At 39.8% G+C, this 26,539-nt stretch overlaps 1 protein-coding gene across 1 annotated transcript in view; it reads right to left on the reverse strand.

Moving 5' to 3' along the window:
• Positions 1 to 948: 948 nt before the first annotated feature.
• LOC150090969 (uncharacterized) overlaps positions 949 to 26,539 on the reverse strand; it is a 206,047-nt gene continuing 180,456 nt past the window's right edge. The window contains exons 19-20 of the mRNA XM_090378931.1: positions 18,814 to 18,876; positions 949 to 1,218 (exon numbers count right to left, since the gene is read on the reverse strand). Of these exons, the coding sequence (XP_090235057.1) occupies positions 949 to 1,218; positions 18,814 to 18,876 (333 nt within the window). The remainder of the gene's footprint in view (positions 1,219 to 18,813; positions 18,877 to 26,539) is intronic.

The raw sequence follows: 26,539 nt of genomic DNA on the forward strand, positions 1-26,539 counted from the left end.
TGCATTATGCTGGAATATTTTAATCTCTGTGGTGTTGAATTTCTTAGTTGTAGTCGCCATAATCAGTTCTGGTTTGGTGCATGCTTTTGATGTATGAGGGACAGTTGGGGTCCCTTATCGAGTGTTTGCAATCCATTTTCACCGACTTGCAATTAGCGCAGATAGGCTCTTTGTCCTTATTTGGACAGTTTTTAAACTCATGTCCCCGCTCTGTACAATGGCCGCAAGTGTGGGTAGTATGCCCAAATTTACAACACGGAAGCATTTTGGGATGGGTACATGCTCCTTGAAGCAGTGGCTGCCCCAGTTGATAAAGACTGTTTTTCTGGCATATAGTCTTCCAGGCCGCTCGTGAGAGCTCTACCACCCAGTTGGTGGCGTTTCCTGCTCTAGCTTTAGTCTGAAATCTCGGAGTAACGATGGTTGATGGTTCCTTCCCTGGATGGTCTTGCTGTAGGTTTCTCATGTACAGCTCTGTTTGGATCTCAGTCGGGGTTATGTCCTTATCCAAGTCGTATATAATTACACTAGGTCCCTTTCTTTTCAGTGGTAGGGCCTCTAATTCAAGTGTATGTATTCTTTGATTGTTTAGTATCAGGTTTGATTTTTGCCACTCTTAAGTCTTCGGTAAGGTTGTTTACTACTATACTCTTTACCTCTTCACTGGTGTGGGTTTCATCTTTGGAGGTCAGTCTTATGATGACTAGGTGGGGTGTTCGCAAGAGGGTCTTGTGTTTAGTGGTAGGTTCCTTAGTTGCTGTTTGGTTGGTGGGTTGCAGTGTCCTCAGCGCTTCAGCAAAAGTGGGGGCATGCTGTTGCACTTTGTTCGCCCCACTTTCAAGATAGACATCAAGCCTGGCAGTTATTTTTTCATTTCCAGGTGTGTTTGGTCCAAAATTGTTTCTAGTTTGGTCCACAGGGAAACTATTTCAGCTCTTAGTCCTATAGTCACTCTGCTGCTCTGCTTCTTGAATAAGTTTTCAAGGGCGGTTTGCAGGTCAGTTTCTGTTCGGAGATGGTGCCGTTGGGCAAGGTTGGATCCAGTGGTGGTTCCTCTTGTTTCTCTTCGGTAGAATCCCGTTGGGAGGTATGAATCTCTTGTGATTCTCTTGTGTCGGTTTCTGAGCAGGTTTTCCTTTTAGAGGAGGGGGCTCCAGAGCGAAGATCCACCGGCCCCTCGTCATGCTCGATGACTGTAATGTCATCCTTGTTGGTATGCTGCAACGAGGTTTGGATTTTATTGGTTTTTCTGTCCACGTTGGGATAATTTCGGATAATCAAAGTAGTTCCGGATTTCCGAGTCAGTAGGATGTTGATTTATTAGGACTTGATTTTTGGTGCAGGAAGACACCCGCTACAAGTTCGTAACCCAATTTGGTGAATTTCTGTGCACTAAAGAAGATTTTGTTTGTCCCCCACAAACAGGTAAGGGGGGGAAACAGCTATTCACAAAAACACTGCTAGAAGACCAGAACAACTTTCTCCTGGGGATTTTCAGGGGTGGTGAGCACAAAGATGATATTTGTTTTTCCATAGGAGCAGTATTTGTGGAGTTCGTCTTCCATCATAGAATGTTTATGGAAAAGAGGGGGGAAACACAAAAGTCATGTTCTCCTCATTATATCCACATGGAATCTTTGGAAATTGTTGGAGCGCAGTCTTTGCCCAAAATTACACTGTTTTGGATCAAGAGCTGGATCCAAGCGTGGTGGCCAGAAACAATTGGACACACTCTCTATTTCCCTATTGTCAGTGGCATGGTGACCAGTACCATCTGGTAAACAAGGGGAAACAGATAAAAACGCTTGTATTCAACTAATAAGCCCAAACAAACACAAAAGTTTCTCACCTGGAGAATCCACTGCAGTTTAAAAATTCATCAATGTACATAAAGTGTCCGACGCGGTTGGCAGCCATATTGGCTCTAAGCATAGGCACTAAATACAAGAACAACGCTATCATATATAAGAATTAAAAACTCCCATAAATTATTAAATTCGTGCAGAATTTCACATAAAGTCACTGGTGATCCAATAGTTTTAGTTCTTCAAATCTAAATATTTGGTGAACGGTAAATCCATGATTAATTAGCACTTTAATCACTTTTAATCAGAGCATATAGAAACGTGACCACACAGTCAAAATCTCACTACCCAATCCATGTTTAGGTAGGTGGTAGACATCAGAGTGCCCTGCACGTGGATGACTGGACCCAGGGTATCCTAGCAGATCATCATTCAAAGCATGACACCACCGGCTTGTTTTCATCCCATGGTGCATCCAGGTGGCATCACTTCCCCAGATAAACAATACACACATACCAGGCTATCCACATGGTGTAAGAGAAAATATGATTCATCGGACCAGACGACCTTTCTTTCAATGACTCAAAGTCCAGTTTTGATGCTTGCGTGCCCATTGTAGGCGCTGTTGCCAGTGAACTCTGGTTAGCATGGGCGCTCAAAGCCGCCTGCGGCTATGCAGCCTCATTTTCATCAGGGTTCGATGTACTGTGTGTTGTGACACATTACTCCCATCACCAGTATTCCAATTACTGGCGAGTTGCACCACAGTTGCCCTTCTGAGAGCCTTCGCTCACCTCAAGCATCGATGAGCCGTGGTCATCCAACACCTCTCCGGTGGTTCATGGGTTCCCCCCCCCTCCTTGGACCACTTTCGGTAGGTACTACCCATGGCTGACCACGCGTACCTCACCAGCCATGCCGTTTCGGACATGCTCTGACCCAATCATCTGGCCATTACAATTTGGCCTTCGTCAAACTCGCTTAAGTCCACTGCCTTTCCCATCTGAAGAACAAGAGTAACACTGGTTAATGGAACTCAGTATCAGGTGTTTTTTATACCGTGTCCCGACCCATGTCGTAGTTCACCTACAGTTGCTTCGACTTGCATAATGACTTGCTAGTCATAATGTTTTGGCTCATTGGTGTATGTGTGTAAGCAGATTTATGTTTTTGTCACATTTATAAGTTCTTTTTTCATTTTGCAGATTATATGGGGATTTCAATTATCTTAAAAGATTTGGTTCCCAACCACCAGGATAATTAGGAGTCTATTGTATGACAATGGCATTAGTAGGGAATAACCTCAGTCTGTATGCAGAATTTGAGCAAACCAAGTTTGCCAATAAGTGCACTGATCACATATTGTGGAGGCACTTAATGATAAACTGCTTTGATTTATTTAAAGTACATGCACTTTAAATAAAAAGCACTAATCCAATACAGAAGTACATTGCCATTTATTTAAAACATATGTTGTTTTGGCCTTTTATATGTATGGGCAAACACTTATTTCAACTTACTAGGGTCCCAAAAATAGAAGAACAGATGGAAAGGAATGAGAATATAAGAGTAGAGACGGAACCGCACTCTAAACACCACCAATCTCAAATTTTAGCATGACTGATGGGCCTCTAATAATTTTGGCCCATTTTTGGTGCCTAAATGGTGAGGAAGTAAGAATCATAAATGAATGATGTGATAACCCAGTGATGAGAAATATCCACAATATGTGAGATGCTTGACAATGTAGAAGTTTTAATAGCTTAACAAATTTAGGGAAAATATAGCATGCAATAAAATAATTGCAGTTAAGTTGAACAAATTAACTTTGCTTGCATTGATCTCATATTGTGGAAGTACTTTACCACAAGTTGCTTTGATATTGTACTATGCACTTGAAATAATAATAATTAAAAAAACACTGCTCAAGTGGAGAGTACTGCTATTTATTTAAAATGTATATGATTTCCCATATTATTGTTTTGATTTTTTGAGATATCATTGGTGAGAAAGGCACCATCAGCAAAGGATTTGATGGCTCTCAGTTTTTCTCCACTGTAAGAGAATTACATGGCAATCCAGGTAATCCCTTACAGTGTCCAAAAAAAAAAAAAAAAAAAAAGCTTTATTTAGAGCTATTACATCAAACTTTCAAAAAGACATACAATATAACAATTCTTCACTTTTAATATAAGAGCAGTTCTGATCTTGTCAAATTAGTGAGTGCCAAACATGTTTGAACATTCCCACAGTGATGTGGATTGTTTCACAGTCACATTCATTTGTCATTGCAGTTCTGAAATATATGGAATTTCTGTTTTATATGATAGTCTCTTTAAAACGACTTCACAGGAAGTAGTCAAGGGGATTCATGCTGGGTGACTATGCTGGTCAAGCAAAACAGGGCCTCAGCATGATTTGGGTGGATAAGCGGCACTGACATCACCTATCTAAACAGATAACAGCATTGAGGTGAGCCCTTATTTATCAGCAGATAGAGACATGAACGTCACTTTGCATAAACCATATGTCACTTCTTATATAGACAGCAACATCTCAAGTAATCCTGGCAAAATATTATTCAGAAAGTATTGGTAAGTTTGTCTTGTCAGTTGTTGTGGAACAACATGTTCCCAATTATCACCAAAATTACCAATCAGACATTAACTGAGAGTTGCTCCTGAGGGATTCATAATAATATGCAGATTTCCCCCAACCCACTGATGTAAGTTGTGCAAGTTGATGATTCCATCCCATGAAAATTCATCAGTAAACAGTATCTTCTCAGAAAACCAGGATCTTGGACAAAATGATGGAGGAGCCAATGACAGAATTGTTATCATCAAGGATAGTTGGCTAGAGTTAGTGGCTGCACTTTGTGCAGATGCAAGGGATACAACTACCTGTTTCCAAAGAAGTAAACAAGCAGATATGTGGGAACCTGTAGAGCAGCACAAATTTGTCAGTAACTTGTCTGTAGATCTTCTTGTACCATGTCAAGAATTTGTTTTCCCCATCTTGATGGCAGGCTTATGGTTGCTCTGGCAGCCTTGCATCATGACAAGATGTACTGATTTCCTTTAAAAGTTTTAGAAAAAGTTTCTGTAGTATAAACACCTTGCTTCAAGTGAATTTTCTCCAGTGTGACCATATATGAGGTGAATATCTGCATACTCAAAAGGCGCCTCCATAGCCAGGTGGACAGGAGCAGCAGTGCGTAGCACACGCTTCGTGATTAGACCGGGGTTCGAGCCCGTGACCACCAAATACAGAGGATGCGGAAAGGTCAGGGAATGACTATCACATATCCCGGCGCAATATAGCCTTAGTTGCTAATGCTCCTAAAAACCAAATAACAAACAAACAAGCATACTCAATATTGGAAAAAGAAATCACCACTTTGAAATTAAATAACACTCCGACTAAACATACCCCTCATGAACAATTGATGCTATGTATGGATCAAATGCATGAGAATGTGTTGACTCTTAGAGAGGAGAGGAGAGGAGAGGAAAGAAGAGTGCAAGCAAAGGCTTTCCCCCCTTCATTTTGAGATTTAACAGTGCAACAATATTAGCATTTTATTTACTACTGTTCTGGAAAATTCAGCCGTCTTTTTCTTCATCCAGGGTTCACAATATGACAACAAATGAGTGCTGTAAATCACTTTCAAGCATAATACATCATGCATACCTAGAATACATCACAGAATTTTTTTGCATATAATTTTGAAATATCCTCTATATTAGTATATGCAGTTATTTTATTTTCCGTAACTTGTTGGTCATCACATTTTCAAAAACAGTTGTATCTGAGTAGTATTTCTGCACAGCTCACTTCTTTTAAAAAAAAATCACTCAGAACCAAAAGAAAAAAAAATCACTCTTCTGCTTTCAGCAAAGATGATAGTCAGATCATGTCAGCACTAAGCACTCATCTACTTCTAACATCATGCCCTGTACTACTTTGTCTGTCATTTAAGAAAATCAGAAACAATAATGATCTCGCATCTGAAGAGCAACATTCATATCACCTAATCACAACATTCTACCTTCTGCTCTGCAATCCATCTAATGATCATAACCACAATCCCAACGTGTTCCAACTTGCAACAGTAATCCCTTATGTGGACTGAGTCAAATGCTTTGCTAAAATCAATAAACATGTTGAAATTATTTGCTACATCCAGGACATGGCTCCGAATGATACAGCTGATTAGGTTAGTTAAATATAAGGCTTGGGTAAAGAAAGCCTGCACGAGAACGACGAGAAACGTCGGATAACTTACATGGAAAATTAGCTTCCCAATACGGTACTCTAGTGCCGCTCGGTCTGGAGGATATATTGATTGACAGGTAGGTGTGGCAAACGATGAAATGATTGGTGGTGAACACGACAGACGACAAGCTACTGTGTAGTCATTGGTTGGCATTATGATGTGTATTTACCAGTAAAGAATGGTGCATAATAGTTTTGTAATGAACGGTGAACAGGTAATAGTAGTCTGCTGACGAGGCTAGTACGGGCCAGACGTGTTCAAAGCCGCTAAGTGGATTTTTCTTATTTATTGATTTGAAATTATTGTTTTTCTAAAACTTTTGATTTAAATTTAGTAGTATAGCATTATTTTGTGATATTTCTGATTAATCTGGTGTATTTATTCTTTACTCGTCCTTGTAATTGCATAAAAGTATCGGTAAGGGTATCAAATCCACGTGTTACAAGTTACAACTCCGCTGAACGAGAAGTTTTTTTAGCCAAATTTAGCCGCTTATTGAATATCTTTTACATCAAATTATTTTTTGTAAGTAGCTTATAGACCTAGTAAGGATCATTGGTTTATTCGGAATTGGGCAGCGAGATGTGAAAGTTAATTAATACTTAAGTGTCCATAGATTACCGTTCGTAACTTCTGCCTTTGTCTTTGTCATACGATCATTATATATCGAACCTAGATAGCGTTAGTATAGTATACGTTATAATATTTTCAGCGATCGGTAAAATCTATTAAACTTGTTCAACTTTGTTGGCATTTAAATTGCACTTTTAACTAAATACATATACCGACTTAGATTACAAACGTAACATAATTAATTAATACATAACTGATACGGAAGTTATATAAAGGGAACTCAGAGATAATTAATACTTGACTGATTGATTAATACTTGACGCTAAAAATATATATCCCGTTATAGCTGTGTTGGGAGATAAGTTAGGGTTATAAACTGAAATTGAAATTTTATTTAAATTAAAAGTAATCATGACTCAGACCAGAGCAGCAAAACAAAAGGCTCAAGCTAATGAAAGTGCTGTGGCACAGAGGAGAACTGAGGGGGGCAGTTGCCTTCTGAGTCACAGCCTTCTAAAATGCACAGCTTGCATGATGTTTGTGGAGCATTCAGGTACGGGACATGATATTGCCATGGGGGATGTCTTTGTGTGTGCACGATGCAAGGAGTGTATCGAAATCAGGCAACAACTCAGCGTTCTTATGGGCCTATATGAGAGCTTGAAGGACAGGGTGGATGCCCTCGAAGGAACTAAATTGAGGGGCCCATCAAGCTCTCAGCTGCCCACATCAATGCCAGAGCTTGCACTTGGTCATCATGAAACACAGCGGCAACTCCCAAGGCAGAATGCGCTGGTCCCAAAGGAACTAGTAGTTGTTGGTGACTCTATTGTCAGGGAAACGGGGAACATGCTTTGTAAAAAGGATAGGTGGAAGAGGACCATGGAAGAGGATATTGCCATGGGGGATGTCTTTGTGTGTGCACGATGCAAGGAGTGTATCGAAATCAGGCAACAACTCAGCGTTCTTATGGGCCTATATGAGAGCTTGAAGGACAGGGTGGATGCCCTCGAAGGAACTAAATTGAGGGGCCCATCAAGCTCTCAGCGGCCCACATCAATGCCAGAGCTTGCACTTGGTCATCATGAAACACAGCGGCAACTCCCAAGGCAGAATGCGCTGGTCCCAAAGGAACTAGTAGTTGTTGGTGACTCTATTGTCAGGGAAACGGGGAACATGCTTTGTAAAAAGGATAGGTGGAAGAGGACCAGGGTATGTCTGCCAGGGGCAAAGGTTGATGACGTTGTAGAGCAGATATCATCTTTTAAGGGCACAAAAGGTGATATAGTTGTACACGTTGGCACTAATGATATTAAGAGTAGGAGACCGGCGGAATTACTCAACAAGTACAGGTCACTGTTGAAAAAAAGCCGTGAAATAGGGTTGAATTTGAAAGTGTCTGCAATTCTGCCCAGACACGATAGGAGGGAGTATATGATAGTCGTAGTAGTAGTAGTAGTAGTAGTGGCACATGATGCAAGAAAGCAAGTGTAGGAGCTTATGCAGCATCAGCCAAAAAAAAAAAAAAAAAAAATCACACCATTCCCTCCAAATGCCTGTCCAGTTCCTCCTTAAATTTATTTAACCTATATACTTCCACAACGACAGATGGAAGTTTCTTCCAGCAATTAACCACCCGCTGGCTAAAGGCAAATTTCCGCACATCTATTCTACATCTGTCCTTTCTTAATTTGAACTTATGTCCCCGTAGGTTGATAATCTGAACAAGTGGAAGGATCCCATCAGAAATCAGCGTGCTCAACCCATTCAAGGCCTTATAGACCTCAATCTGATCACCGCACAGGTGCCTAGTCTCCAGCCACTGCAATTTGCAGAATTTAAGCCTCTCTTGGTAAGAGAATCGCTTCATTCCCCTCACCAATCGTGTTGCTCTTCTCTGTACACACTCAAGTAAATCTACATCCTTCCTAAAATGAGGCCTCCAGACCTGTACGCAGTAATCAAGGCGTGGCCTGACCATTGCCTTATACAGAGGGACAATCACCTCCTTTTCCCTGCTAGCAAAATTCCTATATATCATTGACAAAACCCCATGACCCGCCCTAGCAGCCTGTCTGCACTGCTCAGAAAACTTCATATCTGATTGCACAATTACTCCCAGGTCTTTTTCATTTTCTACCACCTTAAGTGTAGTACCACACAGTTGGTACATTTCTCTGGGGTTACTTCTACCCATATGCAGTACTTTGCATTTGTCAAGGTTGAACTTCAGTTGCCACTTCTTAGCCCATCTGCCCAAATTATCTAGATCCTGTTGCAGTAGCACACTGCCATTACTGTCATTAACAACCCTGCCAACCTTTGTGTCATCTGCAAACTTCGACATTAAGCCTGATATACCTTCATCAATATCATTGATAAATACACAAAACAACAGTGGACCCAACACCGAACCCTGTGGGACTACACTAATAACATTAGTCCACGAAGAGCAGCACCCATTGATTACCACCCTCTGTCTTCTCCCACTTAACCATCCTTTTATCCATTGTAGCAACTTACCCTTAATACCATTCTGCTCCAATTTGTACAGTAGTCTTCCATGCGCAACAGTGTCAAAAGCTTTCCTGAAATCCAAGTATATGATATCAAAATTATTTTTTGCATCCAGTTCCTTTGTGACCACATCATAATAACCAATCAAATTTGTCAGACAAGACTTTCCCTTAACAAACCCATGCTGTGTTTGAATTATTGCTGCAGTCTTGTCGAGATGATCCTGCAATGCATCTTTAACCAGCGACTCCATTATTTTACCCGGAACAGAAGTTAAACTAACTGGTCTGTAATTACTCGTGTCACCCTTCGATCCACCTTTGTGAATTGGGGACACATTTGCACATCTCCAGTCTGTGGAAACCTCCCCTGAGTCCAAGGATGCTCTCATAATTATGGCTAAGGGTTTGCTTAGTTGCTTTGCCGCCTCCTTTAAAATAACTGGATAGATCCCATCCACCCCAGGTGCCTTTCTTGTGTTTAACTTCAACAATTTCTCCTCCACTTTGCTCTCAGTTATTACAAAATCATTAAGCACACTGCTACAATTTGATAACCTTCTTCCATTTTCAAATTGTAATAATTCCTCACGTGTGAATGTAGATGCAAAATACTCATTCAGTTTGTTTGCTATCTGAGCAGGATCATCAACATTCGAACCATCGATGTCAAGTGGACCAATCATATTCATCCCCTTCCTTTTAGAGTTTATATAAGTAAAGAAATCCTTGCTGTTTTTCTTAGCATCTTTTGCCAAAGATTTCTCGTAATCCGCCTTCGCCTGCCGAACCTCCTTTGTGACCTGATTACAGACTAGCTTATATCTGCCACAGGCTTCTGCGTCACCTGATAATTTATATGCATCCCTTGCATTTTTCTTCTCTGTCACGAGTCTCATTAGTTCATTTGATAACCATTTAGGCCTAAACCTTGAACGATATTTCTTAATCAGTATATAAAGTCTAGTAGTTTCCACGATTAATTCTTTGAATGCTTCCCACTTAGAATTTACTGTTTGTAACATCGTCAGTTGATCCCACTGTACAGAACTTAAAAACTGTCTGAGACCACTGTACTCCCCTTTACGGAAGCAAAAACCCTTTCCTTTACCCCTGACGGTAGTTACCTCTTTGAGTAAATCCCACTTCAGCACACTGTGATCACTGCCACCTAGTGGTTCCTTTATCTGCAAATTCTTAATACACGAATGATCACTGCTGATAACCAGATCAAGAGTGTTACTTTCTCTGGTTGCCTCTCGAACATGCTGCTGCAGAAAACAATCATCCAATAAATCCACAAAAGTCTGATTAGTGTGTGAGTGACCAACCCACAAGTTCCAGTCAATATCTGGGAAGTTAAAATCCCCCATTATAAGACATTCTGATTTACTGGCCCACTCTATTTCTCTGTACAATTGTTCATTGTAGTCATTCAAGTCATTAGGCCTATAACACACTCCTACTCTTATTTTTCCTTTCGCAGTGCTTATCTCACACCAAACTGTCTCAACAGAGCACTGTTCATCTATATTAACTGGGTGCACTTCCTTTGATTTTATGTTTTTCTTAATTAACAGCATAACACCCCCTCCCTTTCTGTCCTGTCTATCCTTTCTGTACACATTGTACTCCCCAAATTCCAGTTCTGCATTCCTTATATCTTTGTGACACCACGTCTCTGCTATCCCAACAATATCCGCCTTTGATGTCTTGACCAACACTTCAAATTCATCAAATTTATTTACTATACTTCTAGCATTGGTATACATGCAAGCATACATGCTCCTATGCCTATTCCTTGTTACCCTAACACATCCCATATACACAACTATTCCATGATGACTGCCATCCGTCCCTGAAACCCCCAACACCCCTCGCTCCAGGTCGCTTCTTATTCTAATAGAAGTTGTGCAAGAATCACCTCTGCCTGCGGTTACTGTTAAACTATTATTCTTTGTATCCCCCCCCAAACTAGCAGTTTTCCGACCCACCTAACACTGCCTCGATAGCATCAGCAAATATTCTTGCACCCTTTCTATTTAAGTGTATCCCATCCCTGTAGAAGCAATCTCTCCTGTAAACAAGTACAGTCCTGGCTGAAAAAAATTCTACCCCTTGAGCCTTGCACAATCTTTCCAGGGCCGAATTGATCGACAAGGCTCTCATCATGTACTCCCTCCTATCGTGTCTGGGCAGAATTGCAGACACTTTCAAATTCAACCCTATTTCACGGCTTTTTTTCAACAGTGACCTGTACTTGTTGAGTAATTCCGCCGGTCTCCTACTCTTAATATCATTAGTGCCAACGTGTACAACTATATCACCTTTTGTGCCCTTGAAAGATGATATCCGCTCTACAACGTCATCAACCTTTGCCCCTGGCAGACATACCCTGGTCCTTTTCCACCTATCCTTTTTACAAAGGATGTTATCCGTTTCCCTGACAAAAGAGTCACCAACAACTACTAGTTCCTGTGGGACCAGCGCATTCTGCCTTAGGGGTTGCCACTGTGTTGCGTGATGACCAGGTGCATGCTCTGGCGTTGATGTGGGCAGCTGAGAGCCTGATGGGCCCCTCAATTTAGATCTTTCGAGGGCATCCACCCTGTCCTTCAAACTCTCATATAGGCCCATAACAACGCTGAGTTGTCGCCTGATTTCCTTACACTCCTTACATCGCGCACACACAAAGACATCCCCCATGGCAATATCATGTTCCGTTCCAGAGAGTTCGGCAAACATTTCGCAAGTTGCACATTTTTTTAGGCGGTGATGCGTTGGAGAATTGCCCCCCTCAGTTCTCCCCCGAGTCACAGCACTCCTGCCACTTTGTGCCCGTTGTTTTGCTGCTCTAGTCTGGGGCATGGTAGTTTAAATTAATAAAATCAATAAATTAAATATCAATAGTATTTGAATAGAAACTATTAAATAGAAACAGTGAAGCGTATTACTATATAATTATGCGTTAGAGCTACCTAGCTACCTCAATTAATAAATTTGAATTCCCTACCACTATATCCAAAAACAATGGCTACAAAAATGGAACGAAATAACGGTTTTACCTATCGTAAGTAAAATCCACAAAAACTCTTTATCTAAATTAAAAATAAAAAATAACCAGCGTAACTATAACTATATGACTACGTATTAAGTACAATATAAAATAACAATCATGTAAATAAAAGGCAAACACTTATTGTTTTTGCGGAGCCTGTAACTGACAGCTGTAACTTTTAAAGAGATTCAGCGCCCTCTTCAATGATGAGAGCCTTGTCGATCAATTCGGCCCTGGAAAGATTGTGCAAGGCTCAAGGGGTAGAATTTTTTTCAGCCTGGACTGTACTTGTTAACAGGAGGGATTGCTTCTACAGGGATGGGATACACTTAAATAGAAAGGGTGCAAGAATATTTGCTGATGCTATTGAGGCAGTGTTAGGTGGGTCGGAAAACTGCTAGCTTGGGGGGATACAAAGACAAATAGATTAACAGTAGCCACTGGCAGAGGTGAAAGAGATTCTTGCACTGCTTCTATTGGAATGAGCAGAAGCCTGAAAAACAAGATTCAGAATATTTCAGAGACTGCTGGGAGTCATTGCGGTACAAGTAAACACATGGGTTGTGTTAGGGTTGTTGTTGTTGTTAAATGGTTTTTAGGAGCATTAGCAACTAAGGCCATATTGCCCCGTGAATATGCGGTGGTCATTCCCTGACCTTTCCGCATCATCCGTATTTGGTGGTGACGGGCTCGAACCCCGGTCTAATCAAGAAGCATGTGCTATGTACTGCTGCTCCTTCCCACCTGGCTACGGAGGCGCCTAGTGTTAGGGTAGCTAAGAATAGAAATAGGTGCATGTATACTTGCGTGTACACCAATGCTAGGAGTTTAGTAAATAAATTTGATGAATTTGAGGTATTGCTCAAAACATCAAAGGCAGATATTGTTGGGATATCAGAGACTTGGTGCCACACAGATATAAGGAATGCAGAACTGGAATTTGGGGAGTACAACGTCTACAGAAAAGATAGACTGGATAGGAAGGGAGGAGGGGTTATGCTATTAGTTAAGAAATACATAAAATCCAAGGAAGTGAAGTCAGTGGACATCGCTAGACAGTGCAGTGTCGAGTCAGTTTGGTGTGACATAAGCATTGGGAGATCAAAATTGAGAGTAGGAGTGTGCTATAGGCCTAATGACTCTGATGAGTATAATAAGAAACTGTACAGGGAAATAGAGTGGGCCAGTAAATCAGAGAATCTTATAATGGGAGATTTTAATTTCCCAGATATTGACTGGAATTTGTGGGCTGGTCACTCACACACTAGCAAGGCTTTTGTGGATTTATTGGATGATTGTTTTCTACATCAGCATGTTCGGGAGGCAACTAGAGGGAGGAATACTCTTGATTTGATTATCAGCAGTGATTCTTCATGCATTAAGAATCTGCAGATAAATGAACCACTAGGTGGCAGCGATCACAGTGTGCTGAAGTGGGATTTACTCAAAGAGGTAACTACCATTAGGGGTAAAGGGAAGGGTTATTGCTTTCGTAAAGGCGACTACGATGGACTGAGACAGTATTTAAATTCTATACAGTGGGACCAACTGATGATGTTATCAACAGTAAATGCAAAATGGGAGGCATTCAAAGAACTTATCTTGGAAGCTACTAGACTTTACATACCAACTAAGAAATATTGTTCAAGGTTTAGGCCTAAATGGATGTCAGATGAACTGATGAGGCATATGGCAGAGAAGAAACATGCATGGGATACATACAAATTAACACATGACACAGAAGCCCATGATAGATACAAGTTGATCTGTAACCAAGTTACAAAGGAGGTTAGGCAGGCGAAGGCAGATTACGAGAAATCTTTGGCAAGGGATGCAAAGAAAAACAGCAAAGAGTTCTTTACTTATGTATACTCTAGAAGGAAGGGGATGAATCAGATTGGTCCACTTGATATCGATGGGTCAACTGTTGATGATCCTGCTCAGGTAGCTAACAAACTAAATGAATATTTTGCATCGACATTCACACACGAGGAGTTATTTAGCGAGGGGAAAGCCAGAGGTGTATTCAACTCTAGCAGTAAGCTAGAGAATCTTGTAATAACTGAGAGTAAAGTGGAGGAGAAATTGTTGAAGATAAACAGAAGAAAGGCACCTGGGGTGGATGGGATCTATCCAGTTATATTAAAGGAGGCAGCAAAGGAAGTAAGCAAACCCTTAGCCATAATTATGAGAGCTTCCTTGGACTCAGGGGAGGTACCCATAGACTGGAGATGTGCAAATGTGACCCCAATTCACAAAGGAGGATCAAAAGCTGACACAAGCAATTATAGACCTGTGAGTTTAACTTCTGTTCCAGGAAAATTAATGGAGGCACTAGTTAAAGAAGCACTGCAGGATCATTTAGACAAGACTTCGGTTATAGCTCGGACACAGCATGGTTTTGTTAAGCGGAAGTCTTGCCTGACCAATTTGATTGGATACTATGATGCAGTCACAAAGGAACTGGATGCAGGCAATAACTTTGATATTATATACTTGGATCTTAGAAAGGCTTTTGATACTGTTGCACATGGAAGACTGCTGCACAAATTGGAGCAGTGTAACATTGGAGGCAAATTGCTGCTGTGGGTAAAGGGGTGGCTGAGGGGGAGAAGACAGAGAGTGGTAATCAATGGACACTGCTCGTCGTGGACTAATGTTATTAGTGGAGTCCCTCAGGGCTCAGTGTTGGGTCCATTATTGTTTTCTGTATTCATAAATGATATTGATGATGGTATATCAAGCTTAATGTCGAAGTTTGTAGATGATACAAAGGTAGGCAGGGTTGTCAAAGGACACTACTGACACTATGCTGTTGCAACAGGATCTGGAAAGGTTGAGCAGATGGGCTGAGAGGTGGCAAATGACGTTTAACATTGACAAATGTAAAGTACTACACATGGGAAACAGCAACCCCAGAGCAACGTATCAACTCTGTGGTATTACACTGACAGTGGTAGAGAATGAAAGGGACCTGGGGGTGGTTGTGCAGGCAGATATGAAGTTCTCTGAGCAGTGCAGACGGGCTGCAAGAGTAGCTCATGGTGTATTGTCAATGATATATAGGAATTTTTCTAGCAGGGATAAGGAGGTGATTATTCCCTTGTATAAGGCAATGGTCAGGCCACACCTAGAGTACTGTATACAGGCCTGGAGGCCTCATTTCAAGAAGGATGTAGAGCTGCTGGAACGAGTACAGAGAAGGGCAACAAGATTAGTGAATGGAACAAAGGGGTGCTCTTACGAAGAAAGGCTTAAGATTTGCAAATTACAGTGTCTGGAGACTAGGCACCAGCGAGGTGATCTGATAGAGGTGTATAAAGCATTGAATGGTTTGAGCATGTTCAATGCTGATGGGATTCTTCCTCTCGCTCAGAATAATCACCTGAGAGGGCATAAATTCAAATTGAGGAAAGACAGATGTAGGATAGACGTGCGGAAATTTGCCTTTAGCCAGCGAGTGGTTGGTTGGTGGAACAGACTTCCATCCCTTGTCGTGGAAGTTGATAGCCTAAATAAGTTTAAGGCTCAGCTGGACAGGTATTTTGAACGAACAGAGGGGTGAAGTGGGAGTGGTTTTTTTTTTTTTTTTTTTGGCTGATGCTGCATAAGCTTGCTTTCTTGCATCAAATGCCTCTACTAATGCTAATACTAATGCTAATGAATCTTTTAAAGATGGAAGAAATTTCCGCACGAGTGTCTTTAAAAATAAAAGTACAGTAATAAAAAATTAATATTTTATTAATAAACAATGTGCTAGTTCACTCATGATTCTAAAGAAAAAAGGTTAGGCTACCCCCTCCACGTCGGGAGGGGTTCAAGTTCCCATGGGATTCAAGTCGAGGTAACCTGACCTTTTTTTCACCATTACAGTAAATGTTAGGTAGTATGAATCAGAGCTGTAATACTCAATATGTTCTATGTTGATAAGAATATTAGTAAATTAATAAGAGGAGTTTACCTCAATATAGTACGTAGAACACTTCCGTATGATACCCTCCAGAAATTAAAACGGAAAAAACGAAAAAATCGACAACTTACCGGTACATTAAAGTAAAATATAAATAATTAAATAATCAATTTAACACAATTCAAAATCAATTTAAAACAATTAAAATTCAAATTAACGCAATTAAAAGAATCTAACGAAAATCTTCAAAACGATTTTCCTTCCTTTACAGTAAAGGAAGGAATTTCAACACTAAATTAGAACTTATAAAAACAATATATTAAAATTTTCAAAAAAAGAACATTTTCTAGTTTTAGTAAAAAAAAATCTTTTGATTACTTTACTTATGAATTTGTAGGTTTCAAGATACCCTTAAACTCTTGAGCTGAATTTCATATAATTCATGCACCATTCAAAATCTTGTCACCCGAAGTGTAACTAGGAATTTTGCCTATGGCCAAGTATCAGAAATGCACCTTTGTTTTCACAAAATAATTAAATTAAAATCATAGTTGTATTACAATATTAATTAATATTTGAATTAAATATAATATTAATTAAATTATAAAATGATTATTATTAATTATTATCCATGGGATGGTACTTATTCATAAAATAACAATTTACATGTTTTTAAAATAAATTATAAATTCAGTTATTAAAAGTCTTTAGCCATTTGGCGCTTAAGACGAAATGGTACCTGCCGTCAGGGGCACATTTGCAACACCCTAGCAGCTTCTCTTCTTGTCTCTAGGGAAAGAAACATATTTGCAAAATTCAATTGTAATGATAATTTATAAATCTTGATTTTCCCCTTAAATTTAAATTTTTTATGGTTGAAATTTTGTCTGCAAAACTACAGAAAGGCAGTTTTTTTTTTTGCTAGTGCAGCAAAAGCTTGTGGCTTCCTTGCACTATATGGTGAATATTATTGCTATTTCACTTCAGAGCCATAAAATTACTTAGCATGCTCAAACCAGTTTCAAAACAGCAAGCAATCATGTATAATACAGTTGTTTAACAATACTGAAATCTATATTGGGAGGTTATAATTGATTTGACAGAGGGAGTTTTTCTGAAGAGCTGTTCACTGCTGTTCCACATGTCAATGACTATGCAAGTCATTGTTAAAGTCACTGATTAAAAGTTTCAACCCAATGGTTCTAATGTGAAGCCTAAGCTGACCCAATGCTGTATATATATTGTAAATAATATTAATATTTACAATATCCATATAGCCCTACTGCTCTGAAACTTTCCCATGCCATATTTTTCTGTTTTATTAAACTTGCAAGCTCATTCACTCATTTTTACCAAAAATCCTCCTTGTGCTATATTTTCTTAATGGTATATATGCTTTTGTAGCTTCTGTGACTGATGCTTTGAAGATATTCCATAATTCTCCTATATTTGTTCTCGCTGTCATAATCTCCTTTCCTGAAATTAAAACCCCTGCCTTTTCCTTTAATAACTATGATCTCTCTCCTCATCATCAAACTCTGTATCATTCTTCATTAATGGGTGTTTTTGTATACTATCAGCCATATGATGTATCAGGTTTGTGGGTGATAAGCATGTATGGCGTATTCTTGCTCTTAGTACTTTCCTTAACATGCTGATAAAATATCAATCATCTAGTTGATTTAAAAATTTAGTGTCCTGTGGTGAGTTTTCCTCCCAATTGCTCCCATTAATAAATAGCAAATTGAAATCCCCCCCATAATAAGACATTCCTGCCTGCTTGCCCATTTTTTCTGCATGTAAAGGCTCTTGTAATAATGCTCTTCACAATCTTCTGATCTATAAAATACTCCTCCCATTCTTATTTTACCTTTGCTTCCAACTACCTCACACCCACAGATTCTATGTCAGCATGTGAAAATTTTGAATCTAAGGCTCCTTTATATCAAATTAAAAATGGAAGAGGGTGGAGCCTACTTCTTATCAAAGCAGGAAGGCTCCCTCCATCCCAACCACCTATCTTGTCACCTTGCCTATCCTTCATAAACACAATATATGTCATAGTAAACTCACCATCTCCTATTTCGGAATGACATCAAGTTTCTGCTAGCCCTATTATGTCAGCATTAGTTTTCCTAACCAGGAGTCTAAACTTCCCACTCATTTCTCACACTACATAATTGTTGAATTTGAACTTATTCAGTATTCAAGTTTAAATTTTCAAGTCACTTGATTGTATTTTCTCTTTTCTGAATTTATTTTTCGATCTCCTAGCAACGAAAGGGATTCCTCATGAATGAATTGGCAAATTTAATTACACAAAGTATTGAGTGAATTCTAATTATTGTACCCCTAACTATAAGCCATCCAAGGATTCAGTCTGTTTCCATAATGTTCCACTCAACCAACTGTATAAAATATGCTCATTATGCAAATTTCCGTATATGCAAATATAGTATTTAGCTCTCTACATTAGTATCTATTGCTGATTAAACTTGAATTTAATTGAATATAGAAACAGTATCACAGATGATGGAATGACAAACTTGATAAGTATTTATCAGGTATAGGAACTTTTTAATGGCATTCAGTGTTAATATAGTGCAGCTGAGAACAAGATATTTTGCAAGGTAGTTGCTGTGGATATATTTTAATTATAAAACAATACTTACTTCTTTATTCATTTGGTAAAATTTGTCTTTATTAGGTCCTGTAATTATTTCTTCAGAAAGATCCTATAATAATAATAATAATAATAATAAAAAAATCAGTTATTCTTTTCTAGCATTATTAATAACAGAAAAGAATTTCCATCTAACTTCTTATCTTTTGATTTTTGAAATTATTCCAGTTTTTAATTCCTATTATTTAAAAGCAGTTTACTGAATTAATTTTTGCTTCTCTTAACTAAAGGGATACTTAAGCTTCTACTTAACTAAAGGGATACTTAAGCTTCTACTTAACTAAAGGGATAGTTAAGCTTCTACTTAACTAAAGGGATAGTTAAGCAGAAGACAGAGTGGTTATCAATGGGTATTGCTCTTCGTGGACTAATGTTATTAGTGGAATTCTCCAGGGAGTTCCCCCATCGTTATTTTCAATTTTATCAGTGATACTGATGAAGGTATACCAGGCTTAATGTCTAAGTTTGCAAATAGTAGTAGTAGTAGTAGTGGCACATGATGCAAGAAAGCAAGTGTATGAGCTTATGCAGCATCAGCCAAAAAAAAAAAAAAAAAAAAAATCACACCATTCCCTCCAAATGCCTGTCCAGTTCCTCCTTAAATTTATTTAACCTATCAACTTCCACAACGACAGATGGAAGTTTGTTCCAGCAATTAACCACCCGCTGGCTAAAGGCAAATTTCCGCACATCTATTCTACATCTGTCCTTTCTTAATTTGAACTTATGTCCCCGTAGGTTGGTAATCTGAACAAGTAGAAGGATCCCATCAGAATTCAGCGTGCTCAACCCATTCAAGGCCTTATAGACCTCAATCAGATCACCGCACAGGTGCCTAGTCTCCAGCCACTGCAATTTGCAGAACTTAAGCCTCTCTTGGTAAGAGAATCCCTTCATTCTGCTCACCAATCGTGTTGCTCTTCTCTGTACACGCTCAAGCAAATCTACATCCTTCCTAAAATGAGGCCTCCAGACCTGTACGCAGTACTCAAGGCGTGGCCTGACCATTGCCTTATACAGAGGGACAATCACCTCCTTTTCCCTGCTAGCAAAATTCCTATATATCATTGACAAAACCCCATGACCCGCCCTAGCAGCCTGTCTGCACTGCTCAGAAAACTTCATATCTGACTGCACAATTACTCCCAGGTCTTTTTCATTTTCTACCACCTTAAGTTTAGTACCACACAGTTGGTACGTTTCTCTGGGGTTACTTCTACCCATATGCAGTACTTTGCATTTGTCAAGGTTGAACTTCAGTTGCCACTTCTTAGCCCATCTGCCCAAATTATCTAGATCCTGTTTGCAGTAGCACACTGCCATTACTGTCATTAACAACCCTGCCAACCTTTGTGTCATCTGCAAACTTCGACATTAAGCCTGATATACCTTCATCCATTGATAAATACACAAAACAACAGTGGACCCAACACCGAACCCTGTGGGACTACACTAATAACATTAGTCCACGAAGAGCAGCACCCATTGATTACCACCCTCTGTCTTCTCCCACTTAACCATCCTTTTATCCATTGTAGCAACTTACCCTTAATACCATTCTGCTCCAATTTGTACAGTAGTCTTCCATGCGCAACAGTGTCAAAAGCTTTCCTGAAATCCAAGTATATGATATCAAAATTATTTTTTGCATCCAGTTCCTTTGTGACCACATCATAATAACCAATCAAATTTGTCAGACAAGACTTTCCCTTAACAAACCCATGCTGTGTTTGAATTATTGCTGCAGTCTTGTCTAGATGATCCTGCAATGCATCTTTAACCAGCGACTCCATTATTTTACCCGGAACAGAAGTTAAACTAACTGGTCTGTAATTACTCGTGTCACCCTTCGATCCACCTTTGTGAATTGGGGACACATTTGCACATCTCCAGTCCGTGGGAACCTCCCCTGAGTCCAAGGATGCTCTCATAATTATGGCTAAGGGTTTGCTTAGTTGCTTTGCCGCCTCCTTTAAAATAACTGGATAGATCCCATCCACCCCAGGTGCCTTTCTTATGTTTAACTTCAACAATTTCTCCTCCACTTTGCTCTCAGTTATTACAAAATCATTAAGCACACTCCTACAATTTGATAACCTTCTTCCATTTTCAAATTGTAATAATTCCTCACGTGTGAATGTAGATGCAAAATACTCATTCAGTTTGTTTGCTATCTGAGCAGGATCATCAACAGTCGAACCATCGATGTCAAGTGGACCAATCATATTCATCCCCTTCCTTTTAGAGTTTATATAAGTAAAGAAATCCTTGCTGTTTTTCTTAGCACCTTTTGCCAAAGATTTCTCGTAATCTGCCTTCGCCTGCCGAACCTCCTTTGTGACCTGATTACAGACTAGCTTATATCTGCCACAGGCTTCTGCGTCACCTGATAATTTATATGCATCAAATGATTCAAAGGTTGGCAGGGTGATTAACGACAGTCATCAGGGTGAGCTACTGTAACAAGATCTAGGAAAATTGGGTTGATGAGCTGAGAAATGGCAGTTAAAGTTTACTGTTGACAAATGCAAGGTACAGCAAATGGGTAGCAATACGCTCAGAGTAACTTATCAACTGTATAGTACTAAATTCAGGGTAGTGGAGAATAAAAAAGACCTGGGGTAATTGTGCAGTCAGACATGAAATTCTCTGAGCAGTGCACATACATTGCCATTACAGTTCATGGGTTTTTGTCAATGATATACAGAAGATTTGCTAGCAGGGATAAGGAAGTGATTATCCCTCTGACAAGGCCATGGTTAGGCCGCATCTTATGATTATATACAAGTCTGGAGGCCTCACTTTAGGAAGGATGTAGATCTGCTGGAATGGGTGCAGAAAAGAGCAGTCAGGCTGGTGAAGGGAACAAAAGGGTGCTCTTACCTAGAAAATGTTCAGTTCTGCAAATTACAGCATCTCGAGAATAGGCACCTGCAGGGAGATCTCATTGAGGTGTTTTAAAGCCTTGAATGGATTTAGTAAGCTGAATGTTAATGGAATTCTTCCACTTGCTGAGACTACACACATAAGGGGCATAAATTCAAGTTGAGGATGTTGTTTGTTCGTTATTTGGTTTTTAGGAGCATTAGCAACTAAGGCCATATTGCTCCGGGGATATGCAGTGGTCATTCCCTGACCTTTCCGCATCCTCCGTATTTGGTGGTCACCGGCTCGAACCCCAGTCTAATCAAGAAGCGTGTGCTATGCACTGCTGCTCCTGGCCACCTGGCTATGGAGGCACCTTCAAGTTGAGGAAGGGTGGTTGCAGGATAGATATGCGGAAGTTTGTCTTCGGCCAGCAGGTGGTTGATTGTTGGAACGGGCTTCCATCTGTTGTTGTTGAAGTGGATGGGTTGAAGAAATTGAAGGAAGAACTAGACAAACTCTTGGAGGTTATGGATGGTGAACTGTGCAGGTTTTTTTTTTTTTTTTTTGACTGATGCTATATATGCTTACTTCCTTGCATCATTTGCCATTACTACAACTACAAGAAGAATGCTTATGACACAATAAAAGAACTGAACTACACAGAATTCATTAACAAAGTTATGAAGAAAAAACAAGTACAATGGTGTGAACACTGTATGCAGAATGACTCAGAACAGACTGCCAAACTGTTGTTCTATGATGTAAATGTTTTCAAGTTATGAAGCACCTTCCTCTGTAAACAACATATTGTTTTATAAATTATAATTTCACTTATATTGCTTTATATTCTCAAAAGGTCTATTTATTTAGTGATGCTCAGCAATTAACGTTTTTATAAGTATCTACTCAGATTGACTTTTATTCAAGGTCATTTCAAATAATGTGTGTTTATATATGAATTGCTTTGAAACTGTCCAAAACGTGCTGCCATATCTTATGTATGTATGTTTATAACTAATAACAGAACACAGTTTTAATGGATGACGTTGTAGAGCAGACATCATCTTTTAAGGGCACAAAAGGTGATATAGTTGTACACGTTGGCACTAATGATATTAAGAGTAGGAGACCAGCGGAATTACTTAACAAGTACAGGTCACTGTTGAAAAAAAGCCGTGAAGTAGGGTTGAATTTGAAAGTGTCTGCAATTCTGCCCAGACACGATAGGAGGGAGTATATGATGAGAGCCTTGTCGATCAATTCGGCCCTGGAAAGATTGTGCAAGGCTGAAGGGGGAAGAATTTTTTTCAGCCTGGACTGTACTTGTTAACAGGAGAGATTGCTTCTACAGGGATGGGATACACTTAAATAGAAAGGGTGCAAGAATATTTGCTGATGCTATCGAGGCAGTATTAGGTGGGTCGGAAAACTGCTAGCTTGGGGGGAGACAAAGACTAATGGATTAACAGTAGCCACGGGCAGAGGTGAAAGAGATTCTTGCACTGCTTCTATTGGAATGAGCAGAAGCCTGAAAAACAAGATGCAGGATATTTCAGAGACTGCTGGAAGTCATTGCGGTACAAGTAAACACATGGGTTGTGTTAGGGTAGCTAAGAATAGAAACAGGTGCATGTATACTTGCGTGTACACTAATGCTAGGAGTTTAGTAAATAAATTTGATGAATTTGAGGTATTACTCAAAACGTCAAAGGCAGATATTGTTGGGATATCAGAGACGTGGTGTCACACAGATATAAGGAATGCAGAACTGGAATTTGGGGAGTACAACGTCTACAGAAAGGATAGACAGGATAGGAAGGGAGGAGGGGTTATGCTATTAGTTAAAAAACACATAAAATCCAAGGAAGTGAAGCCAGTTGACATCGCTGGACAGTGCAGTGTTGAGTCAGTTTGGTGTGACATAAGCATAGGTAAATCAAAATTGAGAGTAGGAGTGTGCTATAGGCCTAATGACTCTGATGAGTATAATAAGATACTGTACAGGGAAATAGAGTGGGCCAGTAAATCAGAGAGTCTTATAATGGGGGATTTTAATTTCCCAGATATTGACTGGAATTTGTGGGTTGGTCACTCACACACTAGCAAGGCTTTTGTGGATTTATTGGATGATTGTTTTCTACACCAGCATGTTCGGGAGGCAACTAGAGGGAGTAATACTCTTGATCTGATTATCAGTAGTGATTCTTCATACATTAGGAATCTGCAGATAAATGAACCACTGGGTGGCAGTGATCACAGTGTGCTGAAGTGGGATTTACTCAAGGAGGTAACTACCATCAGAGGTAATGGGAAGGGTTTTTGCTTTCGTAAAGGAGACTATGCTGGTCTGAGACAGTACTTAAATTCTATACAGTGGGACCAACTGATGATGTTACCAACAGCAAATTCAAAATGGGAAGCATTCAAGGAACTAATCTTGGAAGCTACCAGGCTTTACATACCAACCAAGAAATATTGTTCAAGGTTCAGGCCTAAATGGTTGTCAGATGAACTAATGAGACATATGGCAGAGAAGAAAAATGCATGGGATACATACAAATTAATGGGTGACATGGAAGCCTATGATAGATATAAGTTGGTCTGTAACCAAGTCACAAAGGAGATTAGGCAGGCAAAGGCAGATTATGAGAAATCCTTGGCAAAGGATGCAAAGAAAAACAGAAAAGAGTTCTTTACCTATTTAAACTCAAGAAGGAAAGGGATGAATCAGATTGGTCCACTGGATGTTGATGGTTCAACAGTTGAGGATCCAGCTCAGGTGGCTAACAATCTAAACGAGTATTTTGCATCTACATTCACACATGAGGAGTTATTCAGGAAGGGGAATGTCGTAGGTGAAGTAAACATTGGCAGTGAGCTAGATGATTTTCTAATAACTGAGAGGAAAGTGGAGGAGAAATTGTTGAGGATAAACATAAAAAAGGCACCCGGGGTGGATGGGATCTATCCAGTTATATTAAAGGAGGCAGCAAAGGAAGTAAGCAAACCCCTAGCCATAATTATGAGAGCTTCTTTGGACTCAGGGGAGGTACCCATGGACTGGAGATGTGCAAATGTAACCCCAATTCACAAAGGAGGATCAAAGGCTGACACAAGTAATTATAGACCTGTTAGTTTAACTTCGGTTCCAGGAAAATTAATGGAGGCACTGGTTAAAGAAGCACTGCAGGATCATCTGGACAAGAATTCAGTTATAGCTCAGACACAGCATGGGTTTGTTAAGGGCAGGTCTTGTCTGACAAATTTGATTGGATACTATGATGTAGTCACAAAAGAACTGGATGCAGGGAATAACTTTGATATTATATATTTGGATCTTAGAAAGGCTTTTGATACTGTTGCGCATGGAAGACTGCTGCACAAATTGGAGAAGTGTGGCATTCGAGGCAAATTGCTGCTATGGATAAAGGGATGGTTGAGTGGCAGAAGACAGAGAGTGGTAATCAATGGACACTGCTCAACGTGGACTAATGTTATTAGTGGAGTTCCTCAGGGTTCAGTGTTGGGTCCATTGTTGTTTTCTGTATTTATAAATGATATTGATGATGGTGTATCAGGCTTAATGTCCAAGTTTGCAGACGATACAAAGGTTGGCAGGGTTGTTAAGGACACTACTGATACTATGCTGCTGCAACAGGATCTGGAAAGGTTGAGCAGATGGGCTGAGAGGTGGCAAATGAAGTTTAACATTGACAAATGTAAAGTACTACATATGGGAAACAGTAACCCCAGATCAACATATCAACTCTGTGGTACTACGCTGACAGTGGTAGAGAATGAAAAGGACCTGGGGGTAATTGTGCAGGCAGATATGAAGTTCTCTGAGCAGTGCAGACGAGCTGCAAGAGTAGCTCATGGTGTCTTGTCAATGATATACAGGAATTTTTCTAGCAGGGACAGGGATGTGATTATTCCCTTGTATAAGGCATTGGTCAGGCCACACCTTGAGTACTGTATACAGGTCTGGAGGCCTCATTTCAAGAAGGATGTAGAGCTGCTGGAAAGAGTACAGAGAAGGGCAACAAGATTAGTGAATGGAACAAAGGGTTGCTCTTACGAAGAAAGGCTTAAGTTTTGCAAATTACAGAGCCTGGAGACCAGGCATCGCCGAGGTGATCTGATAGAGGTGTACAAGGCTTTGAATGGCTTGAGCATGCTCAATGCCGATGGAATTCTTCCTCTTGCTCAGAATAATCACCTGAGAGGGCATAAATTCAAATTGAGGAAGGACGGATGTCGGATAGATGTGCGGAAATTCGCCTTTAGCCAGCGGGCAGTTGGTTTGTGGAATAGACTTCCATCGCTTGTTGTTGAAGTTGATAGCCTAAACAAATTTAAGGCTCAGCTGGACAGGTATTTCGAACGAATTGAGGGGTGAAATGGGAGTAGTGGTTGTTTTTTTTTTTTTTTTTTTCTTTTTTTTTGGCTGATGCTGAATAAGCTTGCTTTCTTGCATCATATGCCTCTACTAATGCTAATGCTAATGCTTAAATGAAAGCAGCTTTGAAAATCAGAGGATACTGCACCTGTTGGACAATGCTGTCCAGTTTTGGCTTACAAAAGCTGAAATTGAAGAAATTCTCTGAAATACAGATCCAGAAGGTGATGAAACTGAATTAAATATAAATAAAATTATGAATTTATTATATAATTATAAAATTAAAAATTAAATATAAATAGATGTAGAGGGCATTAGCATTAGCATTAGTAGAGGCATATGATGCAAGAAAGCAAGCTTATTCAGCATCAGCCAAAAAAAAAAAAAAAAAAAAAAAACCCCTCTCCCATTTCTCCCCTCCGTTCGTTCAAAATACCTGTCCAGTTGA

Source organism: Mastigoproctus giganteus, chromosome 1, assembly GCF_048544385.1.
Source record: "Mastigoproctus giganteus isolate SK-2022 chromosome 1, ASM4854438v1, whole genome shotgun sequence".
NCBI classification, from domain to species: domain Eukaryota; kingdom Metazoa; phylum Arthropoda; class Arachnida; order Uropygi; family Thelyphonidae; genus Mastigoproctus; species Mastigoproctus giganteus.